Below are 15,312 nucleotides of genomic sequence, written 5' to 3'. Positions count from 1 at the left end.
GGGCAAGGCCTTGGACAGGAAGCCCACCCTTGTCCCAATTTATTTATTTTTCATTCATTTACGGGATGTGGGCTTCGCTGGCTAGGCCACATTTACTTCCCATCTCTAGTTGCCCTTGAGAGGGTGGTGGTGAGCTGCCTTCTTGAACCACTGCAGTCCATGTGGTGTAGGTACACCCACAGTGCTGTTAGGGAGTCCCAGGATTTTGACACAGCGACAGCGAAAGAACGACCATATATTTCCAAGTCAGGATGGTGACTGACTTGGAGCAGAACCTCCAGGTGGTGATGTTCCCATCTATTTGCTGCCTTTGTCCTTCTGGATGGTAGTGTCATGGGTTTGGAAGGTGCTGTCTAAGGAATGGCGATGTATTTCCAAGTCAGGATGGTGAGTGGCTTGGAGGGGAACTTCCATGTCGTGATGTTCCCAAGTGTCCACTGTCCTTGTCCTTCTAAGTGGTAGCGGTCATGGGTTTGGAATGTGCTAAGGAGCCTTGGTGAGTTCCTGCAGTGCATCTTGTAGATGGTACACACTGCTGCTACTGTGCGTAAGTGGTAGAGAGAGTGAATGTTTGTGGATAGGGTGCCAATCAAGCGGGCTGCTTTGTCCTGGGTGGTGTTGAGCTTCTTGAGTGTTGTTGGAGCTGCACTCACCCAGGCGATTGGAGAGTATTCCATCACACTCACTTCACCTCTGGAGTTCAGCTCCTTTTTCCATGTGTGAACCATGTTTGAACAATTAATGGCCACTTCAGAGCCGTTTGCCGTCCAACCTCAAATTTTAGGTTGGCGGGAACGTTGAAACTCTGTGGGAGGAAGCCTGAAATACATCAAAGTTACACTGAGGACAGGAGGGGGTAGGGGAGGTGCCTCTCTCAGAAGCCCCCTTCTGAAGTCGGACGACTCCCTCCCCCCTTAAGGGACATCCCTTCCTCTCCCACGGCCTCTCCCCAAGGCCCCAATTGGTCCCCTTGCGCCCGCCCACCCCCCCCAACCCCGACCTTCCCTAACCTCCCCGCCCTGGGACCCACTGAACTTACCTGGGCCTCCAGTTCCCGGACTCGGTCTCCGATGTCTTCTTGAACGTCCTTTCCTATCCACCGCAGCGCTGTCGCTGCAGGGGCTGGAGAGTTGGCCAGCAGCTCTCTAAGGTGGGACTTGCTCTCCGGAGAGGGGCAGGAGTCCCACCTGCAGCCATTTAACGCCTGCTGGAGTGTAATTTGGCTGTGGGGTGGTCGGAGTCGGCAGGGATGTGTTCCCTGCCATCCGAAAAATCCAGGCCAATGCTTCAGGTGGAAAACGTCTTCAAAAACGAAGGAGGGTCTGTGCCCAAACATGAATCGCTCTGTCCAACCCGGCGAACACGCGGCCCTTGAGCTTTGACACTTGTGAATATTTGTCAGTGAATTAATTGTGTAGTTTTGAGCCGGTGACCAGGGGCTGGGTTTCAATCGCACCTGGGGTTGAGGAGGAGTGTGGGCGCGTTTCGGAAACACTGCACCCGGATGCCATCCCGAAGCCTCCAGAGCACGCTGAAACTTTCAAAGTGAGGGTGGGAGTGAGCCAGAGACACGCTCGCCTCCAATTAACCGTCTGTCAGGCTCCTTGAGGGACTCGTTAATGAGCTGGAGTGGGACCAATGGGAATTTTCAAAGCCGGGGACAGGAAGAGCGAACAATCTGGGGCATGTTAGTGCACACGCACCACGACCCGGAGCCCAGTGGTGCTGCCGATTTAAGGCTTTGAAAAGAAGGGAAAATTCTTACTGAGGCGCTCACGCTGCAGAACGGTCACGATCGCTCGAGCAGAGCAGATCGAGGGTGTGATTGGCCATCAAGAACACGCGTTTGGGCCCGTGAGGCAGCTGGTATTCTTCTCTCCTGCCTGCTATATTCTGCAGGGCAATGGCAAGCCACTCATGGCTGCTGTCCGCCTTTAAGGTCCACCGCCCAGAGCCAGCTCCTGTCTCCAGTCTGCGCCCGCCGCCATTAATTGGGCGCCAGCCCAGTTCGGAGCGTTGCACTTAAACATAGCAACGCAGGCGTGGGCTCGGGACCTGGAAACTATCCTGACCCCTGAGTGAAAATCCAGCCCCAGGTGTCAGCTGTGCCTCCGTGACAACACTTTTGTTCCTGAATCACCAAGTTGCACCTTAAAGTCCCACTATTGGAGATGTCGTCTTTCAGATGAACCATTGCCCTGTCTGCTCCCTCAAGTGGACATAAAAGATGCCAAGGCACTATTCTGAAAAGCGGCAGAGGAGATCTCCTGCCATCTAGCGGATAATATTACTCCCTCAAAAAAGAACTGAGAACAGGTGATTATTGCATTGCTTGCTGAGACACCTTGCTGGCAGCAAAATGGCCGGCATGTTTTTTTTGTTCTGTGTTGTATTACAGAGAACATCTCAGGCTGGACTGGACTGAATTTCAAGAAAATAACACGCCTTTGGAGTGCGAATGAGGATGATAAAACTCCTGAAGCATTGTTCTTGTGATTTGTCAGCGTTTGTAACCTTTCAACACATTTCTGTCTTAGTGCTGCACTTTGTGACCTGCAGGCGACCCTGGGGGTTAGACTCTACTCACCGCGCAGCGGGTTTTCATGCATCAACAAGGAGAAGGTTTCGCAGAGATTTTAATCAGCCTTTGCCCAATAAACTGCCTGTTCTGGCAGCTTGAACATCAATACCAGGTCCAAGAAATTGAGTGAGGCATTTTGCAGTCAGTTAGGCTGATCAAGGTGGAATGGTTTCACCTTGAGGAAGGATGCAGGATAGAGGGTGGGGGCGTTAGGGGCTGGGGTGGGATGGGGGTGGGGTAGGGGCTGGGGTGGGGCGCGGGGTGGGGTGGGGGCTGGGGTAGGGGCGCGGGGTAGGGTGTGCGTGCAGTGGGGTAGATTAAGTTTCCAAATGAACATCGCTAGGGAACAACTTTAGCAGCAGTTGGACTCAAACACCCCTCGACAAAACGACCACACGTTTGATCAGGGTTTCTATCGGTTAACATTGCCTGATTGTTCCTCCGTTAATGTTGGTGCATCAAAACCAGCCAACCGTGGTCCCTTAGTTTCCCAGCCCATGCTCCCAACAGAAGCTGATTCATGCCGAATGCACCCAAACCAGGAGTTTGAGCCCGGCACGCCGCGGTTTACCGCACTAATCGCACCTGAGTGACGGGGTTTCTCTTGTAGTGCGTACACTTTGCCTCATACTCTGGGCGTAACTGGAGTTGTTGCTGCTCTTCTTCAAAGTCCACAAGGTCCCACTCGTACTCGAGCTTGGCTTGTCGTCGCTTCCACAGCTCCAGAAAAAAAGTGACTGCTCAAGAAACCAAAAGGAGAAGCAACAAGTTATATAATCAAGCGTTAAGCTTTCGTCCTTTTGAAAACTGCATTCTCTATTGCCTTCTGGTACACAGATTTACCTACATAAGCAACCTCGGTAGAGTCAAGGCTTTCAGCACCTGTGCATTGTGGCTGTGTTAGGTGAATACCAATTAAATGGACAAATAGTTTTTTTTTTGATTTTACATTATCCAACTGTAACACCAAAAGGTACTCACCCCAGATTCCCATAAACACCGCAAAGAATAAGGTGGCAGCATTGTCAAACAAGTGAGAATTCTGCAGCAAAAGAGAAAAAGGTTTGAAAATGACAGACCTTTCTCGAGCAAAGTTCAAAATCAGTGCAACAGTGGGCGGATTACCTGGGTTAGTATCAGGAACCAACAGAAATGGAGAGTTGCTCACTCATCTTTTTAAAATAAAGACCCTTTTACAAGTTTAAACTCCAATAATCCCCTCAATTTGTGCACTTGAGTGGTGCATAGATACGCCAATGTTTCACTTGGCTTCACTCAAGCGGGAAGAGGTGAAGTTTAATGGATGAGGGTGCAGTGTGTCCGCACTTATGATTTGTTCGCTTTTTCAGGCGATGTGGGCATTGCTGGCAAGGCTAACAATTATTGCCCATCCCTAATTGCCCTTGAGAAGACTATGGTGAGCCACCTTCGTTAAAGGGTGTAGTCCATCTAGTGTAGGTACACACACAATGATATTAGGAAGGGGGTTCCAGGATTTTGACCCTGTGACAGTGACAGAACAGTGATATAGTTCCAAGTCAGCCTGGGGCAGAATTTTGCCCTTGGTGGGCGAGCGGGCAGCCGACCCCCGCTGCCAGAATGGGGCCTGCTGCCATTTTGAGTGGGCGGGCTGTCCGACAGGAAGTGCTGTGCGCTTCCTGTGCTGGGGGTGGGGGGGGAAGGGAATCCTCAACTGTCAGAACGCACTGCTCCCTGAGGCAAAGTGCCTGTCTCGGAGTTTACTGACAGGTAAGAAAAGTCAAAAAATAGAGAAATATTAAAATTATTAACATGTCCCCCTCATGTGACAATGTCACACGAGATGGGGCATGTTAATAAGAAACACATAAAGTTTATTAAATTCTTAAAAAACGGACAGGAAACTTCATCCCGCCAGTGGATGAAGTTTCATGAATAATCTGGAGCCCGCTGGGGCTCCTGGCCTGCCCGCCAGCCTTAAGGTTGGACGGGCAGGGTCTTTTACAAGGTTAATTAGCCTATCAATGGCCTTAATTGGCCATTGACAGGTCGGCAGGCGGACAGCTGATTTCGCTGTCCGCCCGCCTTCCTGAAGATTTAAATGGACCAGGATGTCGTCGGGGGTTCCTCCTGACGTCATCCCGCGTCATTTTCACCTTGGCGAGCTGGCCCCGCCCCCAAATCGCCGAGGGGAAAATCCTGGCCCTGGTGTGTGTTTTGGAGGGGAACTTGTAGTCAGTGGTCTATTGTGTACAGTTTTAGTCTCCTTACCTAAGGAAAGATATACTTGCCATTGAGAAAGTGCCATGAAGGTTCACCTGGCTGATCCCCGGGAAGGCGGGATTGTGCAATGAGGAGAGATTGAAGAGACTGGGCCTGTATTCTCCAGAGTTTAGAAGAATGAGAGGGGATCTCATTGAAGCATTCAAAATTCTTACAGGGCTGAACAGGGTAGATGCAGGAAGGATGTTTCCCCCTGGCTGGGTAGGGGTTGGTCTAGAACCAGGGGACACAGTCTCAGAATAAGGGGTAGGCCATTTAGGACTAAGATGAGGAGGAATTTCTTCACTCAGAGGGTGGCGAATCTTTGGAATTCTCTATCCCAGAGGACTTTGGAGGCTCAGTCATTGAGTATGTTCAAGACACAGATTGATAGATTTCTAAACATCAAAGGCATCAAGGAATATGGGGATAGTGCAGGAAAATGGTGTCGAGGTAGAAGATCAGCTATGATGTCGTTGAATCGACTGGGAAGGGTGGGCTATTGTCATTTCTGGTCTGGGTGGTCTGTCCTCTTTTATTCCTTTTTGGCTTTTCGAGATGGCTGGGTACAACTGAGTGGCTTGTTAGGCCATTTCAGAGGGCAGTTAAAAGCCAACGACATTACTGTGGATCTGGAGTCACATGTGGGCCAGACTGGGTAAGGACAGCAGATTTCCTTCCCTTAAACAACATTATTGAACCAGATAGGTTTTTACAACAATCTGGTAGTTACATGGTTACCATAACTGAGATTAGCTTTCAATTCCAGATTTTATTACTTAATGGAATTTAGATTCCATCACCTGCCATACTGGATTTGAACTCATGGCACAAGAGTATTAGTCTGGAATACTAGATTACTAGTCTAGTAACATTACAGTTATTCCACAGTCCCCATCCCCAAACGATACAAAGCACCATTTCTCAAATTCTGAATTCAAAGACGGCATCCATAGTTCAAAGCTTAAAAGCTCAACTGTATTGTCAATTTAACCAATCTTTGGACCACTGGACCACAGTTTCACTTGGTCTGAATTGTCATTATTTCAGCATTTATCAAATTGTGAAATTTTGAAACCACAAAATCAATATATATCTAATTGTGCCAGGTATGTACAGTGTGTACCGCGTGACTTATGCTAGCAATGCCAAAGAATAATCCACAAGTACCACATTAATTCATCATCAATATAATATAACCAATATAATATCGATATAAATGTGTGCTTAACTCTCCTTTGGTCTCACCAAACCACCCATCGTGCCTCTACTGTCTGCTTCTCAATTTCCTTTAGGTCATAAGAAGCAACACTGAACTTCTGTCAAGTGGAAAGTCATAGCATCAAGTCTAAGGCCCAGACCTCCAAACCCCCAAAATTGGCTCCAAAGAGAAGTAACTACAAGCTTAATTTTTGAGTGGGGCTTTAATGGGGGGTAAAACATCTAATCTGTACTAAGTTTATGTACAAAACCGTGCCAATTGGCGTGTCACCCAGTAGCATAGCAAATCTCTTCCTTTATCTCAGAAATGTTTAGTCAAAAGCCACCTTCTATTTACCTGTTGGCCTCCATCAGAGATTGCTTTGACAACCCAATCTAGATCATTAGCTGCATCAACAATCAACTGTTCCAACAAGAGAGTAAAACAAAAAATCAGGGCAACCTTTAATATCCTCTGTTGACAGATGACGCAAGAGCCAATCACACGGTTATAAAGGAGTGATACAAGCAGAGAGGATTTAAAAAGAATGATAAGGAAGCAGTTTTGGCATCTAGGAAACAACTTTCCTAAATTCTCCAATTTATTTCCAAAACAGGTCATAAATAGATTTCAAAACCAATTTAGGCACTGACATTTTTGAATTATCTTACACCTTGAGGGGCCGTGTAGGGCAGTGTTTCTCAGCTATATTATTTGGAATTGTAGTTCCCTCTGTTCAAAGCTACGAACCTTGGTTGATTCGCAGGTGGTATTCAGTCTCCAGAAGTCACAATCCTTACACAGGGGACACATGATGATCTTCCCTCCAAGCTCAGCATCACAGATTTCATCACTAGGAGAAGGATGCAAAAACTGATCATTAAACTCCCAGACCTTATTCGTAATTTAAATTCTAGTACACATTTGATTGGAGAAATAAAAGTAAGTTTGTCATTTAACTTCATATTTTCATTTTTTTTTTAGTAAAGGAATATTCTGGTGCAGAATGAAAGGAGTGCCCGATTGTGGCCTTGCTGACCCCCAACCCCATCAATCCATATTAACCTTACCAAGAGCTGACTCTATGTATCCCTGACGACAGTGTCATATGCCTGCATGCTCCCCCCCACCCCCCACTCCAAACAACGTTGGCCACTACCTGCCAGCATTGACATCATCCCCACCAGCATCGAGTAGGAGTCAGAGTCAGAGTGTGCAAATGAGGCCTGGGAGTTAAAATCTCCATGGCCATATACTCTGGGGACCCAGGCATTTCACTCTGCTTTTGTCCCTGATTTACAATCGGCCTTACTGTATCTGAGCTACATCTCTTAAATGCTTTGCAACATAGGTTACTGATTTTGTTGTATTTTGGGGGATATCAGGGGAATATAATATTTTAGGCAGGTTTTTAAACTTAAACACAGCAAGCAAGTGAGGAAACGGCTTGAACTTCACTTTTAAGTTGCATTGAATTGTCAGGGAGTGGCTTGGCTTCTCATTTGGTATTCCCTTGCAATGGCACAACAAAAAAAACGCCTCCCTCCCAATTGTTCAAATGTTACCCATTCAAAATGAACAGGAAATCTTACCTCCATACATTTCCGTCCTTGGTTAGGCAGCCGTACAGAAAGCAAATGAAGCCAACGGCAGCTGCAATTCCTAACATCTCCGTGTAAAAACCCAGCCAGGCAAAATATATCCCAATCTTCTCTCCATAGTACTTTCTAGAAAGGTAGAAACAGAGAGGCTAAATAGTACACTGACTCAAAATTTTCAAGCAGATTAATCCAATATGTGTTGCATGTTCTAAAGTCCATTGAGAGACGATTTCCCAAATGTGAACTCCCTGTTATAGCCAGGCAAAGCTTCCTGCTGGTAATGTACAATTGGAAAATTGTCCCTTATATTAGAGGTCAAACTGGGGAGTTGGTGGCACAATGGTAATGTCACTGGACTAGTAATGGGTTCAACTCCCACCAAGGCAGCTGTTGGAATTTGCATTCAGTTAATAAATCTGGAATATAAAACTAGTCTCAGTAATGGTGACCATAAAAATAGCATTGATTATTGTAAAGACCCATCTGGTTCACCAATTGTCATTTAAGGAAGGAAATCTGCCATCCTTACCTGGTCTGGCCTACATGTGACTCCAGACCCACAGCAATGTGGTTGATTCTTAAATGCCCCCTGAGCAAGGGCAATTAGGGATGGGCAAAAAATGCTGGCCTAGCCAGCGATACCCACATCCCATGAATGTATAAAAAAAACTCTTAATGGTCTCTGAAGTGGCCCATGTTCAGTTGTAAGTGGAAAAAAACCCCAATAAATATGGCCATTCTTCTCATTAGAGCAAATACACATGATATGAAGATTTAATTCCTTAAAAGGAAACCAATCAATGGACAGAAAAAAGAATAATAGAAAAACACGGGGATGAATAACCCGCGCCCGTGTGGCAAGTGAGCCTAGCACCCGGAAGTGGCCGGCATTCAGACTTCCAAGTCTACCGCCCAAGGATGTCAAACAACGTGTCATTGGGCCAATTATGAGTGCCAGGCGGGTTCCGGGCCGCAGGCTGAGAGTATCCCACTCAATCAGAGCAGTAGGGCGGGATATCTGGCATTGGACCTCGTCGGCCGTGACCCGGTACGAGGTCACTGCCCGTAATTTAAAGGGCCGCTCTGGCCTCTTTAGCAGCACAAAGCAGAAACAGACCCCTCTGTATGAGGTCTCAGGTTCTTGAATCAGGAATTTAAGACAGTATTCATTTACTTCTTCCGCAAAGCACTTCCAGCGGACAAAGAACACTGAACAGCCGAGATTGAACTCTGCCCTCAGACAACCCACCATTACAGCCTGTCTGATAAAAAAAAACGGGAAATACGACTGGCATAAATTCCACTCTGAAAGTGTTTTATTCTATTCTGCAAGTATTAAGGCAGTTGATTGCCTTTTCAATGAGCACAACTAACCTATTACCTTCAATTTGCATAGTGCGGGCAGGCTCCTGATTGCCACACCCGCCCGCTAACTGTATTATCCCAGGCTGGCGTGATGATGCCAGGAATGTGACCCAATGTCTTCATGCCCAATAATACGTTGGCGCGTGCGTGTTTCACTCCCATTTACGGAGCTTATTGCTCAGGACATGGTGTGAAAGCAAGTATTAAAATAACGCAGAAATGGTTTAACACTGGCCAATTATATTTTCAAACTTTGATTCCTGGCCCCAGTTTGTGAGTTGGCTTCTTTTACTTTCTTTTATTAGGGACTTATCCTCCCATTTTCTATGGCTGCAGAAATCTGTCGCCAGGATAAGGGACCAGAGTCCACAGTGGAAATCCAGCATTGCTTCTGTCCAGCTCATGAGCCATACTCTCCTGGAATTCAAATTGAACCAGTAACAGTGTAAAAGCTCATTAAACTGTGATACAGGTGAGACATGGGGAGAATGAGAAAATCATCAGCTGGAACAAGAATCTGTGAATGATTAACAGAAAAGGATCAACTCCAAGGCCATCTGTAAACTTGAGGCCATGGTTTGTCAGGTCCCATGTTGTGCTTTGAGAGCACTGGAGGGATTCCTAATTTAGCTACACCAATCTCCCAGGTCCACTTCCACTCTTCCCCATTGCACTTCCACCTGGCACGATTCTCTATCAGCTGTTAGCAGCAAATTGGGTGGTAGCTTCCATGGACTAGAAATAATTGCTTTTATATGTTTATGGATTGTGTGTCAGCCATGGCTCAGCTGTTAGCATGCTTGCCTCTGAATTTACAAGTTCCAGGTTCATGTCCCCTTGCACGGCTTGAGCACAAAAATCAAAGGTGATGCTCCAGTTCAGGGCTGAGGGAGCGCTGCACTGTCGGAGGTTCGGTCTTTTGGACGAGTCCAAGGCCCCATCAGCCTGCTAGGGTGGATGTAAAAGATCCCATGACACTATTTCGAAGAACAGCAGGGGAGTTATCTCCGGTATCCTGGTCAATATTTATCCCTCAATCAATATCACAAAAACAAATTATCTGCTCCTCATCACATTTCTGTTTGTATGGACTTTGCTGTGTGCATATTGACTGCACGTTTCCAACAGTGACTGCGCTCCACAAAGTACACTGGCAACAAAGTTCATTGAGGCGTTGTGAAAAGGTGATATATGAATGCAAGTCCTTCTTCTTAAGATAGATTGACAAAGTAAGGGAGCAGGCAGACAGGGTATGACTTTGAATGGAGAGGGGAGAAAAAAATCACAGAATTGTTAGCAGAGGGAGGCCATATGGCCCATGGTGCCTGCATTGGCTGGCTGAATGAGCAACTCACCTAATACCAATCCCCCGCCTCCTCCCATAACCCTGCACATTCTTCCTTTTCAGATGACAGTCTACTTCCCTTTTGAACACTTCAGTTGAATCTGCCTCCACCACACCCTCAGGTAGTGCATTCCAAACCTCAACCACTCGTTGCAAAAAAAAAGTTTCTCCTCATATCACTGTTGGTTCTTTTGCTAATTACTTAACATCTGAGCCCTCTCGTTCTTGATCCTTTCATGAACGGACACAGTTTCTCCCTAGCTATTCTTCCCAGTGCCCTCATGATTTTGATATCTCTATCAACTCTCCTCTCAACCTTTTCTCCAAGGAAAACAGCCCTTACTCCTCCAATCTATCTTCATAAATGAAGTTCCTCATCCCTGGAATCATTCTCGTTAACCTCTTCTGCAACCTCTCCAAAGCCTTCACATCCTTCCTAAAGTGCGGCACCCAGAACTGGACGCAATACTCCAGCTGATGCCGAACTAGTGACTTATATGAATTCAACATAACTTCCCTGCTCTTATACTCTATGCCCCTATTAATAAAGCCCAGGATACTGTATGCTTTATTTACTGTTCTCTCAACCTGTCCTGCAACCATCAATGATTTATGCACATATAAACCCAGGTCCCTCTGCTCCTCCATTCCCTTTAGAGTTGTCCTCTTTATTTTTTATTTTATTTACAGTGAAGGTCCAGGGCCTCCTGTGGGGCAGGGAGGCACATTCCTGCTGGTAGGGACTATTTTGCTCACTTGGGATCCTTCAGCTTTAATCTCAAGCCCAATATAATATAGTCAATTCGAAGCCTCTCACCGGATGAGGTTTAGAGGTTGCTCCTTGTAGAATCGGCCAAAGCGAGCCCACTCCTTGTATAACGTGTATCGTTCATTCTCACTCTTGGGGTCATGTGATTTCTTCCAGTATCTACACTGTAGAAACAAACATGCAAATATGTAACAATACCACACTGATTTAGAGCAACGAAGGGGAAATGTTTCTAAACGTCGATGTACACGAAAGTGAATCTAGGATGAATTTCATGCTGAGGTGAAAAGGCAGTGCATAAACTCCTGCTACACACAGAACTCAGCAGCCACTCCCCATTCCTTCATATGTACAAGTTGCAGTGCAGAAGTGGACTCTCCTTCTAATCTACGATAATGGAGGACGCCATTTATTGGTCCTATTATGGGACACATTTGGTACCTTGGACATCTGAACATCAGACGCTGAAAGTATGCAATAAACAGCTTCAGTGCATTTTGAATTTGCTTCATTGCAGTGTGATATTCTGCCAGCTGCAGCCTGATTGCAGGATAGAGTTTCAGGACCGTCTGAGCTACTGACCCTATGTTAACATGTTTCCTTATTCACAAAGGAAACAACCTCAGAAATTCAATGTTAAGCGTTGTGTGTTATATTGTTTGTAAAGAGCTAGGAACTAATTGTTATGAGAATGCACATCCAGAATGCCACATTCACTGTCGCGCTGCAGCTAAGTGCTGAGCAGCAATTCATCAGTCCACCAGCCAAATGGGGAAATGTAGGATTCACACTCGATGAAGCTCCACCATTTCGAATCTAAAAGTGTGAATATTTCAAACTTGTGGGAACAAGATGACATAACAGCCTTGTTAAAGGCTCGTTGTAATTTCCCAGACAACGTAATGCTTTGTGAAATAAAGCATCATGATTTTTCCACACACACCGTTCTGCCCTGGCCTCCAAACCATTCAGCCAAGGAAACAAATGGCGAGTGACCAGCACTGAGATCTCCTCCGATCCCTTATTTCAGCTGTTGGGAATGGCGGGGGGATCTCTCATCTGGTGAAGTGCGCCCACTAGCACAATTCTACTGACAGTAACAATCTTCCCATTACGGCAAAGCCTTTCAATGCCATCACAATAATGCACATTCATTGTCTTTGGCACATTTTCCAGTCAAAGCACAGGATGCACCGCCTCCACCTGGAGCTTAGAAAACCAAGCTGGCTGAAGAGCTGTAAAATGAGATCTCCCTCACCAGCTCAGAAACATGCCCTGCTGTGGGAGGGTCAATTACTGCAAGAGTGTATCACCGCCAGCCCCAGATAAGGGGCATCTTAACCCAATGTCACCCCCAAAAAGGTGGGATGGTCCCCATGCATTCCTGCCCAAGTACCATCCCATCCTCACTGTTGACTAAACTGATTCCAAAAGTACCACACTTTGAGCATAATTACAGTGCATCAATGTATACTTCTATAAACAATATGCAGAATATTGTACAGCTGCACAAATAGGTTAAACCAGTGCACAAAAGAGCTTCACAATATGTGACATCGCACTCAGCACTGCATGGTGCTATTTTTAAAGACAATTTCATAAAACTCATCTAGGTGCACATGTCAAGCAGCCTGAGTTGGCGCGCCGCCAGTGCATAATAGCAACATTTCTCACCACAAGATACATACAGCTGCTCTTAAAGGCAATGAGGTCTGCAGCAAAATGAGCACGAGAGAGAGAGAGAGAGAGAGAGAGAAGGAAAGAGAGAGAGAGAGGGTCATTCTCACTTATTAATGCATTCAGGACATAGACTTCCAGGAAAAACTCACGTTGCAAGTGGGTCAGCATCAATTAGGGAAAATCATTTTTATTTTCCAAACGTTTAATCCTCATTAATTTGACTTGAGAACCAAGGAAATGAGAACCAACATTGTTCAGAAGCACCGGCACTGAAATTCAAATACCGCATTACTCAATTGTGTGGTAGGTAGAACATCCCTTTAGTTTGACAGTAGCATCCTGAGAGTGGAAAGCGTCACCTGTATTGCTACTGCAAAGTAGCAGTGTGGAACAGCTAGCTTCACCTGTTGCTCAAATTTTTGAGATACCTTACCTTTCCAGAGTAATTTAAGGTAGATTAGGCACTTTACACGTCTGAAAGTGGTGGCCTTGGGCCTATTTGTGACAATGCGTGATACATGGCAAGCAATGATCTGATTGGAGTAGCCATTACCCCACGGGATAGATTTCATGCATCCTATTTTGGTGGCCCAATGACTGGCGGATCATATCAAACAGCACATTGCTTTGTTGAAAATGGGCAGAGTGCTGACCATACTCAAACAACCCGTGCTTGCAAAACTCAGAACACAATGTCTAATGTGAGATGTGATTCTGTGATTGGACAGTACTTGGACAGCCAGGCAATCCTGTGCATGCTAAGAATAACACTATCAACTAATCTAAGGTTATCAGTCAGGCTCACAATGTGGCTCACTTATGCTGGCGAGAAGCTACACATATTCATATGCAGGGACCTGTCCTCTGCAGGCAAAAGGAACTTGTGCAGGCTTTGTGTATCTTCTGAATTAAGCAAAAACGTGGGGGACAATCGCTCCCTGGTGCATTCTCCATGGCAACATCTCAACCAATTAGAGTCAACTTGCCAACCGATCAGCACCCTTATCTCATGCAGTATAAATTGTTGCTCCCTTTGAAATTTGGGATTCTTGCATCTGTCCTGATGAGTGCAAAATGAAAAGCTTCGACAGCCTGTCCATTTTTTCAGCAATAACTATTCCTCTGTGAAGTTAAAGGGGAAATACTGACATCATCGATCGTAGAAGGTGCAACTCTTATCATCCACCCCTCAACAGCTGCAGTGGCTGTTTGACCACGATATCTGACAGCCAGTGCCTCACCCATTCACTTAACAAATTTCAATTCAGTGCACGAATCTGGCACAGCAGCAACACTATTCGCGAGTTAACATTTTTGAAAGAGCTCGCCCAAATTAGAATTCCGAATTGACGCAGATCGATAGGTAATCTCAGCGTTCGCTACTGGTTGCCATATTTATCTTCCACAGGCAAAATCTGAACTGAAGTGAACTGGGCACAAGTGGTATCTGCCATCTGAAATGATATAAGGGCAGCAAGTGGTGCCCCAAGTCTAAAATCATCTGACCAGATGAAAGGTGGAACTCCCAAGTCCTTGCTATAACTTAAGATTCTAATACGAATAAAATGCACTAAATGATGCTACTTTATTCATGCCTGATTGGTTACATTGTTTACAGTTAGCTGGACCCTGCTCTCCTCCAAAGTGTGTATCACCACCACACATACATGTCAGTTAATAGTTGGAAGTTACTTTGCAACAATATCATCAGCTTGACAATTAATTTACCACGTACAGCTTGCTGTTTGCATAGATTTGAAGGCCCTTTGTGGTGTATAAGATTAAAAGTGTTTAGGATGAAGAGTATGGCTGAATTAATATAGCTGTGTGTGGACTTTCTGAGAGCTGGTCACTTCTTCTACATTAAGCAACTGGATGCAGAAATCAGATTTTTGCAGATACTGCACTTACAGTCAGAATAAGCAGCAGCAGCACATTGAAGGCATAGAAGTGTTTTCCTGAATACAACTGAGCTAAGGCTTCTTCGGTACCATCTCCTAAACCCGCCACCTCTACCTCCTAGAAGGAAACGCACAGCAGGTGCAGGGGAACACCACCATCTGCAAGATCCCCTCCAAGCCACACACCACCTTGACTTGGAAATGTATTGTTGTCACTTTGTTATCACTGGGTCAAAGCACTGAAACTCCCTACCTAACAACGCGGTGGGACTACTTTCACCACAGTGGTTCAAGGCCGTGGCTCACCGCCATCTTCTCAAGGGCAATAAGGGATAGACAATAAATGCTGGTGTTACTAGTGGTATCCATATCCCAGGGGTGAATTTTTAAAAAAAATCTCTCAAAGCTCTGTTTGAGTTTCCTTATCTGAATTTTGGCTGATATGTTATAGCTGGAGGCGGGACAATGATTTGGGACAGTTTTACAGAGCTATTTACATTGCTGTACACTCCAGCAGGGGGTGTGGTGGTCGGGGGAGGAGGTGCTGGACAGTTCAGTTGGCTAGACGGCTAGCACATGGATCAGATTAATGCCAACAGCCGATGATCCCCATTCCAGCTGAGGTAGG

At 45.8% G+C, this 15,312-nt stretch overlaps 1 protein-coding gene across 2 annotated transcripts in view; it reads right to left on the bottom strand.

Annotated features, from left to right (window-relative positions):
• Window positions 1-15,312, bottom strand: part of ano5a (anoctamin 5a) — a 190,768-nt gene that overhangs the window by 20,759 nt on the left and 154,697 nt on the right. For both annotated transcript variants that reach the window (XM_078549527.1, XM_078549526.1), the window contains 5 exons: window positions 11,152-11,267; window positions 7,616-7,750; window positions 6,774-6,876; window positions 3,563-3,623; window positions 3,167-3,318 (listed from right to left, as the gene is read on the bottom strand). In XM_078549527.1, the coding sequence (XP_078405653.1) occupies window positions 3,167-3,318; window positions 3,563-3,623; window positions 6,774-6,876; window positions 7,616-7,750; window positions 11,152-11,267 (567 nt within the window). The remainder of the gene's footprint in view (window positions 1-3,166; window positions 3,319-3,562; window positions 3,624-6,773; window positions 6,877-7,615; window positions 7,751-11,151; window positions 11,268-15,312) is intronic.

Source organism: Cetorhinus maximus, chromosome 9, assembly GCF_964194155.1.
Source record: "Cetorhinus maximus chromosome 9, sCetMax3.hap1.1, whole genome shotgun sequence".
In the NCBI taxonomy this organism is placed as follows: domain Eukaryota; kingdom Metazoa; phylum Chordata; class Chondrichthyes; order Lamniformes; family Cetorhinidae; genus Cetorhinus; species Cetorhinus maximus.
This window is presented reverse-complemented; position numbering and strand designations above follow the sequence as displayed.